This window comes from Lepisma saccharinum, chromosome 2 (genome assembly GCF_977018435.1).
Source record: "Lepisma saccharinum chromosome 2, izLepSacc3.1, whole genome shotgun sequence".
Classification (NCBI taxonomy): Eukaryota; Metazoa; Arthropoda; class Insecta; order Zygentoma; family Lepismatidae; genus Lepisma; species Lepisma saccharinum.
Genome location: NC_139230.1, coordinates 165,951,132 through 165,963,994, shown reverse-complemented (window position 1 = coordinate 165,963,994; position 12,863 = coordinate 165,951,132). Strand labels below are relative to the sequence as shown.

General features: G+C 36.1%; 1 protein-coding gene across 4 annotated transcripts in view; it reads left to right on the top strand.

Annotated features, from left to right (window-relative positions):
• The window catches only part of HUWE1 (HECT, UBA and WWE domain containing E3 ubiquitin protein ligase 1), a 286,413-nt gene that overhangs the window by 30,955 nt on the left and 242,595 nt on the right, over positions 1-12,863 (top strand). For all 4 annotated transcript variants that reach the window (XM_083117661.1, XM_083117662.1, XM_083117659.1 and 1 more), the window contains exons 5-7: positions 842-1,081; positions 2,195-2,257; positions 10,546-10,746. In XM_083117661.1, the coding sequence (XP_082973787.1) occupies positions 842-1,081; positions 2,195-2,257; positions 10,546-10,746 (504 nt within the window). The remainder of the gene's footprint in view (positions 1-841; positions 1,082-2,194; positions 2,258-10,545; positions 10,747-12,863) is intronic.

The window sequence follows — 12,863 nt, the reverse complement described above, 5'->3', positions numbered from 1 at the left end:
CCCTAATATGCACATTTCCATTATATATTTATGGTGCGAATGAATAAATTTGGACCAGGGTAGAATAATAAAATAAGCCCAATAAAGAACCTTCTCATAGTTTGTGTGAATGTAACATATACAAATGTTAGTAATATAATAGTGCAAGTTAGAATGTATTTTTTCCCTTAGACACCCAACCAAAAAATAAATTCCAGAAAACATCCCTGTGTCAACTAAAAAAAACCTTTATTGCACTCTAGTACTCCTTGGACTAATTTTCAACATAGTTGCCACCACTGTACAGAAAATTATCATAATGAGACACCATGTTTTGTATCCCTGTATGAGAGAACAATGGACCACAGCTATGTTGGTCAGACAATTGGCGCACGTGTGCACCCTCACGATCGCAGTGCTCAGCAGTGCAAATTGAAAGGGAATTACTTTCTAGACATAGTTTATAAAAGAGAACCATTGTAATATAATTCTAAGCTTTGTGATGGTGCCATCTGAAATTGCAGTGTGCATCTTAATTATTTGAAAGAACATTTTTATCATTTAGTGTCTTGACAATATTGGGGTATGTGTGTATCCCTGCTTATTGTACTTGTGGTTTTAATGCTTGAATGATAGGAGTGTTGCACGTAAGGGCTCAGTTTGATAGTTAAATAATTGATGCATATATTATGTAAAAATGTTTTAGGAGGGTGGAAAAAAAACATGTGCATATTGACACACATCCTGGCATGCATGCATCCCCCCCCCCAATCCACACACACAGATATTTTCCAAATAGGGTGTGGCCACAAATTGTGTTAGATATTTCAATTTCTACATTTTGTTTTTCTTTTTTTTTCAGATCAAGGATCTAGTGCTGTGGGTGTTGCATTTTTCCACATTACTAATAGAGCATTCATTTTCAAGACACCTCTACAGTTCGATGGAGTTCTTAATTATTCTGTTGTCCTCAAGTGATATGAATGTAGTTTTGGGTGTACTTAACCTGTTGTATATGTTTAGTAAGAGGAGCAATTTTATTACAAGGCTGAATGATGATAAACGTCAAGCTCTATTAACCAGACTGAACCATCTGGCAGAAGTAAGTTTCTTTTATTATTATTATATTTTTTTATTCTGGCTTATGTTACAAGTAAACTGTAGTGTGTATTAGATGTTTGAATTACTACATGTTGATTCAAATTATTATTCTTGTCTGTCCTGAAAAAAATTACCTGTATGTGCAAAACAATACACAGTGTTTCAAAATGATTTGAACGATTTCAACTTTTTATATTTTATTCATAAATGATCAGAATAAGATGCAATTTCACACATATGTAATGTAACTGTCCAAGTTTTAAGTGCCAATGGTTATTACGAAGTCTCAACTTCTCTTTGGGGAAAATGTATAATGGTGACAGCTTATGGGAAAAATTTCAGGAATTTTGCTACTAGCGTAGGCTGTGTGGGTGGTCCACACTTGGAGGAAAGCACAACAAAATACCACTCTTTTAGGATATGTAATGCCAGTCCCCCAATAAAAAAATATATAAGAATGGAAGGTCGCAACATTTTTGAAAGTCTCAATTTTCAGGAAATTTTGAAAATGGGAAATTCCCTCTGTACTACACTTTGTTAAATGTTCTTTTGTTCCCATTATTACATGTAAAAGTGGAATATATCGGAAAAATGGTGTGGTTGAGAGTTATTATAGCTAAATGGAACCTCCTTGGTGGCATGTCACTCTGTGATGTTTCATTAAAATTTATTTCCTCTTATCTGATTCTGCAAACTTAGAAACACTTATGCAGAGAATACAAATATAATTTTTGCACATAACGATCTACTGCAACCTCTTAACTGTTCAATAAGGTGAAAAATAAGTAATTACCAAATTCACTTTGCATTCTGAATTCTACATTTTCATGAAAATATGTAGAAAATTTTTACTTAGTTTTCTTATATATTCTCCACCATTTAATGCATGGCAGGTGAATATAGTTATTACCTTAAATATTTAAACTGCTAATATTTCTCACAGCATTGAACTCTACAGTTAGTATATCTTGTTCTATAATGTTTGTTTCAGTTAGCAAGGTAATTGTAGTGCTTATATGGTTGTACATATGTTTTATTGTATGTTTTAAATACAATGATTAACTTTCACTTTAATTTCTTAAGTGTACTTATGTTTTTTTTTTTATTCTTTCAGAGTTGGGGTGGCAAAGAGAATGGTTTTGGTTTGGCAGAGTGTTGTAGAGACGTTCCATTGAAAGTAAGTGTTCAATAGTTAATTCCCGTAACACCAGGTAGTATAAGGGTCATTATGAAATTCATGAAATGTTCTTTTATTACTTTACTGCAACTTTGGAACCACTAATACCTCTGCACCAGTAGTAGTGCAAATCTGATTCTCTAGCATTCCTGAACCCGAATTTCAAGTTTATTGCAACAACATATGACTTCTCTCTGTCCGTATCCATGGCATTTTATTCTACTCTTGACTGTCCTTCCCAATTTCCTTGAGATCCATCTTAATATTGCCATTCTATCTTACCATCAAGTTTACAGTGGTGTAGTCGTAAATTAAATACTACCAGGGTGCTTTACAAGCTGCATCCAAATGACATAAGATTAAATTACTAGTAGTAAATACCTTAAGCTAGAAAGTGTGGTGCCACAGTTGTTAAAATGAAGTGCACTTTTATCATCATATGTAACTAGTTAACATACAACAGACTAATAGATACCTTAGCTGATTATTAATCTACAGGAATATGTACATAAAGTAATATGACAGCAGTACAGGAGCATAGAGTTATCTCAGTTGTCTTCAAATAAAGTAATAATTATCATCTTGCTGTTACACAACATTGTGGTGCATTAGGTTTTGTTTAGATAGACGCATAAATTAATGTTCAATAAATCAAATTTAGAAACTAAATCTTTGCTGTCATTTTGTGAGGCAGGACATGCCCTGGTTACATAAAAAAAGTACAGGGATGGCGCTCTGGTATGGCCTGGCACAACTACACCACTACAGGTTTCCCAACAAATATCCTGTAAGCTTTCCTACTCCCTCACGTGCATGCTACATGATCTAACCACTGCCATTCTCATGACTTAATTATTCTAATAATATGGATGAATATAAACTATGCAGTTAAGTATTGATTCTATGTCATATAAAAAGCAGGAAAACTGAAGTATGTGTAATTAGAGTTGCAAAAAGTCGATAAAGAGCCAGCTTTTTTTTAAAAGAAAGAACCCTGAAATTTTGGCTTTTTACGTATTACAGCTAACCTATTTCACTTAAAGTTACTGTTATGAGTTTACAGGTTTGTAATGACATATTTTACATCTAGCTAAAAAGATTTACATGATGTAGCAGCCAAGAGACAGATATTGGCCAATCTCGGTGGACACATATTGCATAGTGGTTCAGATACAATTTTTAGCCTTGCTTACCGAGGGGGAGGGGGTTTGCAGGCCCACTAACTCTATATTTGAGATTTTTCAACTGTTTGAAAATAAATTACTTTGTTTCCTGGGATGTTTGCAATATTTCTCTATTACTTTTGTTCATAAAAACATAAATGTAATGTAATCAGGAGGCCAAATGCACTTTATGCCATCTTTGAATGCATCTCATTTGAGACACTTATGCCAGTGACAGTGTAATGATGGTTATTATTATATTTAATAAACAACTGCACTTCTAGAAAGCATTAATAAAAAATTATAATAGATTTTGTGAGTTTTAGTTAGATAAAATATATGTGAGACACTCATGCAATAATTGATTGGCCGAAAAATAAGTTTTTTGCACTCTTTTTATTGCACTCATTCTCTTCACGACTGCTCTACCGCTTGCAAGTGGGTCTGATGTAAAAATAGACACCACCACACCAAGCTTGAGTGATATCTAATAGCACTTGACCTTTCCCCCAAGCGCGCCAATGTTACCCCGCACCCGACGGCCACTACCCAACACGCTAAGCTTATTTTGCCATTGTGATTTCGCTTGCTCTTGGATACGCAAGAAGAGAAGATCGAATGTGCTTGGATGTTATTTTAAATCTACCTTGACTTGTTTCCTTGTCCTAAGAGCTGCTGACAACTGAATGGGAAGGGGAGGGGGGATGAACCTGAAAATTCAAGAATTTTTTTTGAAAAAAAATGGAGGTTTCACCCCTGCCCCACCCCAACAAAAAGTACAAGACATTGTAACAATATACATGGAAATAAACGCTAGAGTTTTAGAAACACAAAAATAATTGCACTATTATCATATGACCAATAGAACACGACTTGTACCCCCAAAATGAGGTCTGCACACCGCTGACTCTTTCAGAATATAGGTAAGTGCACATTTGGTCAAAAAGTCATTGGAAAAGTAGTACAAATATGATGTCTTTTGTACTTATCTCTGCAGCTCCCATGCTTGGTCTGGAGCTATGACTCTCACTGATGGTACTCCATACATGGTACATGTGCTTGGCAACAAAGACCTGTTTTCATCTTGCTTTTGAACTTTTCTTTGTAATAGCGCAGTTTTCCTCAACCCCTCTTCCCCCCTCCCCCCTTGTGCCGACATGGCGAAAATTCCTTGTGACCTTCGGTACCAAGAAGTTTCCATCTAGTTTCCAGTGGTGGAAGAAAAGAATTGGTAACAAATCCAGCCTTTGTTTGTTGGAATTCTTTTTCCTTTTTGAGGAAGCCCCACAAAAAAAGCCGCCATTTTCCAGCCTTTTTTGTTAGACACCAAGACGTGCAACAGTCATAATTGTTTAATATGTGTGTTAACAATAATGTAAAAGAAGAAAATCTCAAATCCAGCCAAAAATAGCGACATTATAATGTAAAAACTACGAGCATTCTAGAGGATCTCAATCGAGACGTTCGGGATGCAAGGGGTTACATGTAGGATCTCGATCAAGACACTCGGGATGCAAAAGGTTAACAGCATTGTTAGCTACTTCATCAGAGATTTAAGATTTAATTTAGCCTGTAAATCACAGAGAACAAATTGCAAGTACTGTTGGAAAAAGGCTGGCTTTTTGAGAGAAAGTTCCTTTTATAATCATGAATGGGCCTCTATAGTGGAATAAAGTAATGCTGTTTCATTGTAATAAGAAGGGGTCTGAGGTTCAATCCTCAGTGGAGGCAGAGTGCTTCGGATCTCATTTCAAATTCTAGGTCTAGTCCAGGTTTTTTAAATAGATTTTTTCTTACATTTGCGGCCAGTCTAATTTGCTTCTGCTTCATTATTAGCTCTAGTATTTTTCAACCGCCGAGCTGAAAAAGGTTCATTGCACCCAGGGGTTAAGACTAATTTAAATCTAATTTTATATTTGACAGCAAGTCTATACATAATTGAACTATGATTATGCCATAGTTGATATATTAATTAAGGGTGCATATTAATTCCCATATCAACTTTAATGATCAGAAATGTATTTAAGAGTGAAATTGTTGGGATCAGGGCATTCATTGCCTTGTAAGAAATAAATGTACTGGGCTGCGGTCTCACAAAGGTTGAGAACCACTGCAACAAGCAGCCAAAATACATTACTAGTTGCTCCGTGAGAAGGTTTAGCGGCCATTTAACCAAATTATACACAAAGTTACGGAAAGCCTGAATACAACTATATTTTACTGAACACAAACTTTAATGTAAGGAGATTTGATACTAGATTTTCAAAAGGTAGAGCAATATTTTTCTTGCTTCATGTACGTGTTCATATAACAAATTCAAACATTGAAGGCCTCCTCGATGGCGCAGTGGTAGCATCCTCGCCTTGTAATCAAGTGGTCCTGGGTTCGATAATGGTGGAGGCACATAGTGGTTCGGATCCCACTTTAAACTGTAGGTCCAGTCCCGATTAGCCTTACTGTGCATAATGTGGACTTAAAACACCAATTCAATCAATCAAACATTGAAAATCATATCATACTATTAGGTTCTATTAACCCCTTCTCTGGGCAATTTTCTGGCAAAATGCTTTCCGTTCTGTGTTTTTTTTTTTTTTTTTTAGTTTACGTAGTAATATTTTTAAGTAGCTACTGCTTCATCACAATTCATTCGAGAATAATGGGTCATACGTCTTTCTCTTCAGAATAGAACAGGCTTTCAAATGGTACCATGCACGTGTGTACATCAAGTATGAGGAAAGGGAAATTGGGGATAATTTGGGAAATTTTCCTCCGAAATATCCCTTTTGGTAGGTTTGGGGCCCTCTGAACCGGCCCTGGATATAGGTACCAGATTATAATCTACCTTGAAAAATACTATGGTCTATACATACATACATACATACATAATTAATCCGCCAAGTTTCATTGCAATATCTTCAATAGGTATGAGGGATGAGGAAAAAATTTTTTTTGCAATCCTGTTTGACAATACTATTAGATACTAATAGGGATAAATCGGGAAATTTCCCTCCAAAAAATCCCTTTTGGTAACTTTGGTGCACTCGGGACCGGCCTTAGATATAGGTACCCAATTATAATCTGGACCAGCCCTAGATATAGGAACCCAATTATAATTTACCTTAAAAAAATACTATGGTCTATACTTAATGCGTCCGCCAAGTTTCATTGCAATATCTTCAATAGGTATGAGGGGAAAAAATATTTCTCAATCCTGTTTGACAATACTATTAGAAACTCACAAACTCAAAAACCAACAATAAATCACCAACAGTGCAAATAACACAACACCAAAAAAAAAAAAAAAAAAAAGTACGTAAAGCAACTGACTAAAAGCAGCTCACAAACGAACTCACATTTGCACTTTGTCAGAATAACACAAAAATAGTTTACTTTCCTCTGAACTTTTTGTTTTTCTTTTTTTTCTTCTATGTGGGCACTGAAAATCGTGACTAAATAAAAGGTCATTGTTTCTTCAATAGCAAAACATATGTTTCTCCAACAAAAAAATGTATTATTCCATTCAACACATGTTACTTCAGTCAGAGATGTTTGCGGGCGTAATATTAGGTCGAACACAGGGAAGGGGTAAAAACACATACAAAACTACCCTACTTATGTGAATATGTTTATACTACATAGATATATATCTAATAATTCTACCGAAATATGAAGATATCACTGAGTGGCCCATTCATAAAAGCCAGTTCTTTGGTAAACACTACGTCTAGCTACGAATTTCGTATTGTAAATTGTATTTTATATTTAGAAATGTCTATTTTACATTAGGGAGATAAACGAGAACCATGGAACAGTTAAAATACTGCCAACTCCTGTATTTTCATTGATTTGAGACACTTTTGTGAAAAAAGCCATGGTAAAAACTCGTTTTTCTCTCTCTCCAAAAAACAGTTTTTTTCGACCACTTGAAATTCTGTGTAATACACATATACATAGAGGCACATATTTTTAGTAAATAAAAAAGCAAAATTTCTGTACAAAAAAGTCAATTTTGGGTTCAAAAGTGGTACATAAAATAAAATTTCGCTGTTATTGCGGTGAATAAGCTGTATATATAATGGCATTTTGGTTTTAAAAATTTGAATATAATCCCAAATTTGATTTAAAAACTGCTCTTACTACACAAAAAAAACATATTCCTTCTTATAGTACATTTATGTCGTTGCCAGAATATTAACTTTATTCCTGTATAAAGGGGTCCATTTTTGCTTCTCAAATATTTACAGTAGAATTAATAAATTTTCTGTGAATTGCATAACTCGAAGGATAATTCTTACTTCAGAAAATGTCATGTCTGTAAATAAACTCTAAATTTCGTGTTTGAGTCTATTTCGCATTTTGCAGTTCATTTCGCATTATTTCGTGACAAAACGAGGTAGGAAAATCCTCCCCACACCTTTCAGAAACGTGAAAAATAAGCATTACAATGTGTTATTTCACATTTTGTGTTTTCATCAAAAACTAAATATGCATGCCCCTACATATACATATTGAACCATATTTAGCTTTTCTCAAAATGAGAATTAGATTTAATATTCACTTGTAATGTTTAAATTAGGCAATATGTGGTAGGCACGGTGGCATATGTCTGCAAGAAGACTAGAATGTCCACCAGACAGATACCATGTGTTGTTGCATTCCAAGGCTGTCTCTCTCACCTATTGACTAACGTAACAATATTCCAAACTTTTTGTGAGGAGTGTAATATCTGTACTGGCTACTTGAAAGTACAAAATTTTATTCAAATGAAGTTTGATACATATTTGGTTACATGAAAGTGTAATTTGCATCCTTCTGGCTGTTTATGTTTGGTTTATATAGTGATGCATATGTAGCAGAAATAAATAAGTGTTCTGACATACCCAAGAACTGCCAACAACAGCTTTCTGTTTGATATTTGTGGTAACAGTTTTAAGATGGTTTACGCTTGGAGTGATTACCATTCAGTAACTTTCAGTGGTGTGGTGTGGTGTGTGGTCAGTTTTATATGATTTTGACTTTACATGCTCGTGAATCACAACTGAAAGAAACATGAAGGCTTTATTATGTTTCCACAGTTATTTTAATGTTAAATGAAATCAAATGCTTGTTCAAGGATCAGTATTTCAAGGTGTGCTACAATGAAGGTACAAAGGTGTGAATCAATGTCTTGATTGAAACATCAAACGAAAGTGAACAATTAACACACATGTAGTATTTTGTGTGAATATTCTTGTAACAACCATGGAAACCTGCAGGCAATGAAGATTATTTAGCCAGTGAGTTCGCTGAAGGGTCTTTTATGATCTTTGCGCTCAATAAAAACAATGCTGCAGTCAGCTGTTGAACTTGAACAAGTAAATTAATTATAAAGATGTCCGAAATGCTAACCCTATGATATGTGTATGTACTGAGCAACCACCAGACAGACAATAGATGGGAGTAAGTCAACCATGTGCATCCATGACAGTTAATGCACTTCTGCTGTGAGCTAAATCTCAAACTTTTGCATGCCGGCCCCCATTGTGCTAAGAAGCCAGGGGTCCCAGGTTCAAATCCTGGCCTGGGCATGGATGTTTGCGAATGTCCATTCATCAATTCCATCATATCATCACTCATCCCCATCTTCGCAAATTAGCCAAAAGTGGCACAAGAAGCGAAATAAAATCAACAAATCAAAGTTTTGCATGTGGAAATGAATTGTTGTGACACACTTGAAACTTATTGTTTGAAAAACATGCTCAGGTTGCTATTCCCTAGTCATAGATCTTAAGATTCTAAGCTAAACAAATGTGTGTTTGCATGCATGCTTCCCTCCCCCCCTGCCCTTACACACGCATATACTCTCACTCGCTCTCTCTCTCACTTGCTCACTCTTTCTCTTTCTCTCAAACCAACAAACATCTGGGTGGGTTCAATTATGGAATATCTTTCATAAGATATGTGATTCTTTCATTATTTATGAAAAACTGGAAGTTTATACAGTGCCTTTTTCGCTCGAGTTGCCTGCGGAACGGCGACTAGCTCAGTGGGAAGTAAGAAGCATTTAGACCCACAGCTGTATGCTGACTTGCCACTAGATGCATCAGTGTTTCATTACCCAGATAGCTGGTGTCCAGTTTACACGTGTTTTTGAAGTGTTAAGGTGTTAACAAGTGTTTTAGAATGTATTTTTTTAGTTTACATATTACTGGTGCTTTTCTGCAGTCTAATTATGCCACGCTGTCTGTACAATTTGAAACAATGGATTTTTATGCACGACTCTTACATCATTATGAATTCTTGTAGGGAAGTTAAAATATGTTTTGCAGCAGAATTCCCAGGTGTTCCTGTTTCACATAGAGGCAGTGTTTGAATACTTGTGAACAAATTTAGGAAATCAGGGTCTGTTCTTGATAAGATGCAAAGGGTAAAACGGCATGTGCTTAATGAGCAGAAATGTTGAAGCAGGATCAAAAATCCCTCCGGCGCCTTGCACAAGAAACAGACATTTTCATGACGTCTGCGTGGTGAGCTACCAAGCTTTCAAACCTCAAACCATACATTAGAAGAATCTAAAGAAAATATCAGGGGGGTTTGAATCAGCAGGACATCATTTCCAACACCTTGGGTAACAAAGTATGTGCTCATTTTCATTGTAACTGTTGATGCAATTGTATGAGCTTCTTTCATTACATAGCTAGTGGCTCCAGTTACATGGATATTGCATCCCATTTGCCAGCAGATGTGATCTTACTTTTTGCCGCCATTCCGTGGGTGATTTGTCCAAAAAAGGCATTGTATTTTAATATCTTAGTATTGTTATGGGGAAAATTTTTACTAATTTAAAGGTAACTTTTTATTAATTGCATGGTGATTTTGGTACATGGTCCTTCTTTGTACTTCAGAGCACAGGTGATGACCCTGTAAGGTATATATTTTTCTTTTGTTTGGTCAAGTGTATTCAGTTCCTTGTATTGTTTCTTTGCATCTTCTGCATGTGTTCTTATTTGTAGTTAATAATTAATTTTGTACATTATAAGATATGTAAGTTTAGAAATATTATTACAGATGAATATATTTTTTGTGTAAATGTATTTGAAGACCATTCAAAAGACCATTTACAAATTTATCATCTTGTTCTTCCAGGCATTTCCAATAGGAGCTACAACTGTACATTTTGAGTATTATACCGAGCTATCTGAGTGGCAGACTGTATACAACCGAGGGAAGAACATCTCAAACCAGGTTACATGCATACACATTGAAAATGTTGACAAAATTGGGAAGAATCCAGCAGAGATCATGGAAGAGATTTTGGTGTTATACAGTGTTCCTCTTGATAAGCAGGTTAGTATTTGTTTGGAATATTTTTAAGTGCATGGATTCATACATATGATGGGAATTTCATGGCTTTATTGTACCTGGATATTACATTATCTCTTTACTTATTTCATTTGTTAGTCAAGGTCCCGGGTTCGATCCCCGGCCGGTTCAAATCCGGGAACTTTTCTAACGGTGAAAGCGGCCCCGGCGCCCACCCAGCGTCGAATAACATGGGTACCTGGGGGAAACCCTGGGGGGTAAAGGCGGTCAGGGGCGTGATGCTGATCACATCACCCCCACTCACGACCGGATCAAGAAAGTGTGGGGCGTTACTCCCACACCCCCTATACGCCTTCATGGCATGGTGCTATGCACAGGGGAACACTTTACCTTTTTTTTTTTTTTTTTTACCTAGTACTATAGAGACATGATACCTTTAAAATTTCAACCAATTTTCATTTCTGTTGTTCAATATTTTCTGGCGCAGTGAAATTTTGTACACACCTAAATACCATTAAAATGCATATTGGGGCCAAAAGAGCATATATTTATGTACTTATTCTCATTTGCTGGAGGGACAGATAGGTAAACTTAAGGTGGGTGTATTTGCCCTCCTGATGCTCACTATGCTATCATCACTAGTCTTGTAATTACTAAAAAGTATGAAGTGTTTCAGCCCCGATTTTCTTGCTCATGTATAAGTTAGCCTCCTTACAAAAGACATCTGAACCAATTAACATAAATACGAAAAACGATAGTCTCTTCTCCTTCCCTTTGATGTCTAATATTAAGCAGTCACTCTTGGATATGTATATTCAATGAACATAGATGCTAAAAGTAAAATAAAAGTCTCCCACCTTTCTCTACACAAGCTCAATAATGCATGACTGCAATAAAGGTATGATTCAACTTGTTTCTCAAACTCCTACCCCCCCCCCCAGTTCTCACTGGTCAGTGTGTGTGTGGGAGCAGGGGGGGGGCTGCTGCTATTGTGGATGTTTTGTCTCCTGGCTCCAAAGCAATGACTTGTAAGGGAGAAAACTGAAATGTTTTCAATCTACAGTTTCGAAAGTCTGTTTAGCTTTGACAATTATGAAATACAAGCAGTAGACACAAAGAGAGGAGTTAAAAGACAAGCTAATTTTTTTCTTGATCTGCCTTCCGATAAACAATAAATTCTTGCAAGGAACACAAGAATAAACATACTGAACACCCAGAGCAGAGCAGTGCAGGAAGGAAATGCATGCATAAGTAGATTAATATAATCACTGCTTTCCTTAAGAACCATTCACATGCTAAAAATAATGCAAGTTTTTAATGTAGGAATGGACACTTGAGATCGATGAAGAAGGAACACTATTTACGGGGAAACTTTGTGACCAAAATTCCAACCGGAAGTTTCTTAGTGGCACACTATTATGAAACATTCACAAACTTACATTTCCTACATGATTCACATATATGCAGTGTGCTATTGCAGTGCATAAGGTGTATATACTACGGGGTATCAAAAAGTAATGCCTCCTGCTATCCCAGATCAGTGATGTTGATGGACGTCCGTTGTGCGGTTTATTTGCAATATCAATCTCTCCTTTGTTGAACCTCTTCACCCAATGTCTGACATTGCTCATGTCCACTACAGTGTCCTCATAGACATTTGTTAACCTCCTATGGATTTCTACAGGGATGCAACCCTCTTTTGCCAAGAACTCAATCACAGCTCTTTGTTTATGCCTCAAATCCATGGCTTCCTTCAGTCAATCTGAAACATAAAGTACACATCAAGGTCTAATATATAACATAGTAATAACACATCCACAACTTGCTACACATTACACAAAATTATACGAGGAGACATTACTTTTTGATTCCTCCACGTATATGCCTTGCATTTGCTTTGACTTGATTCAGCTGCAGGTGGGGCATTTATTTGCTCAGAGTTTACATATCCCCCCCTTGGTCACCTGAAAAACCTGAAGGTGTCACTGTATGCTCTGTGTGAGATTCCTGATGTAGGTGGTATGCACCCTAAGTCAGATTTTGCACTGGAGTGGAAAAGTTATGGAAATTGACCAATGAGTAAAGATGTCATCAAAAACGTCTGGATATTTCACAAGAGACCTTCAAAAACTTTGAAAACT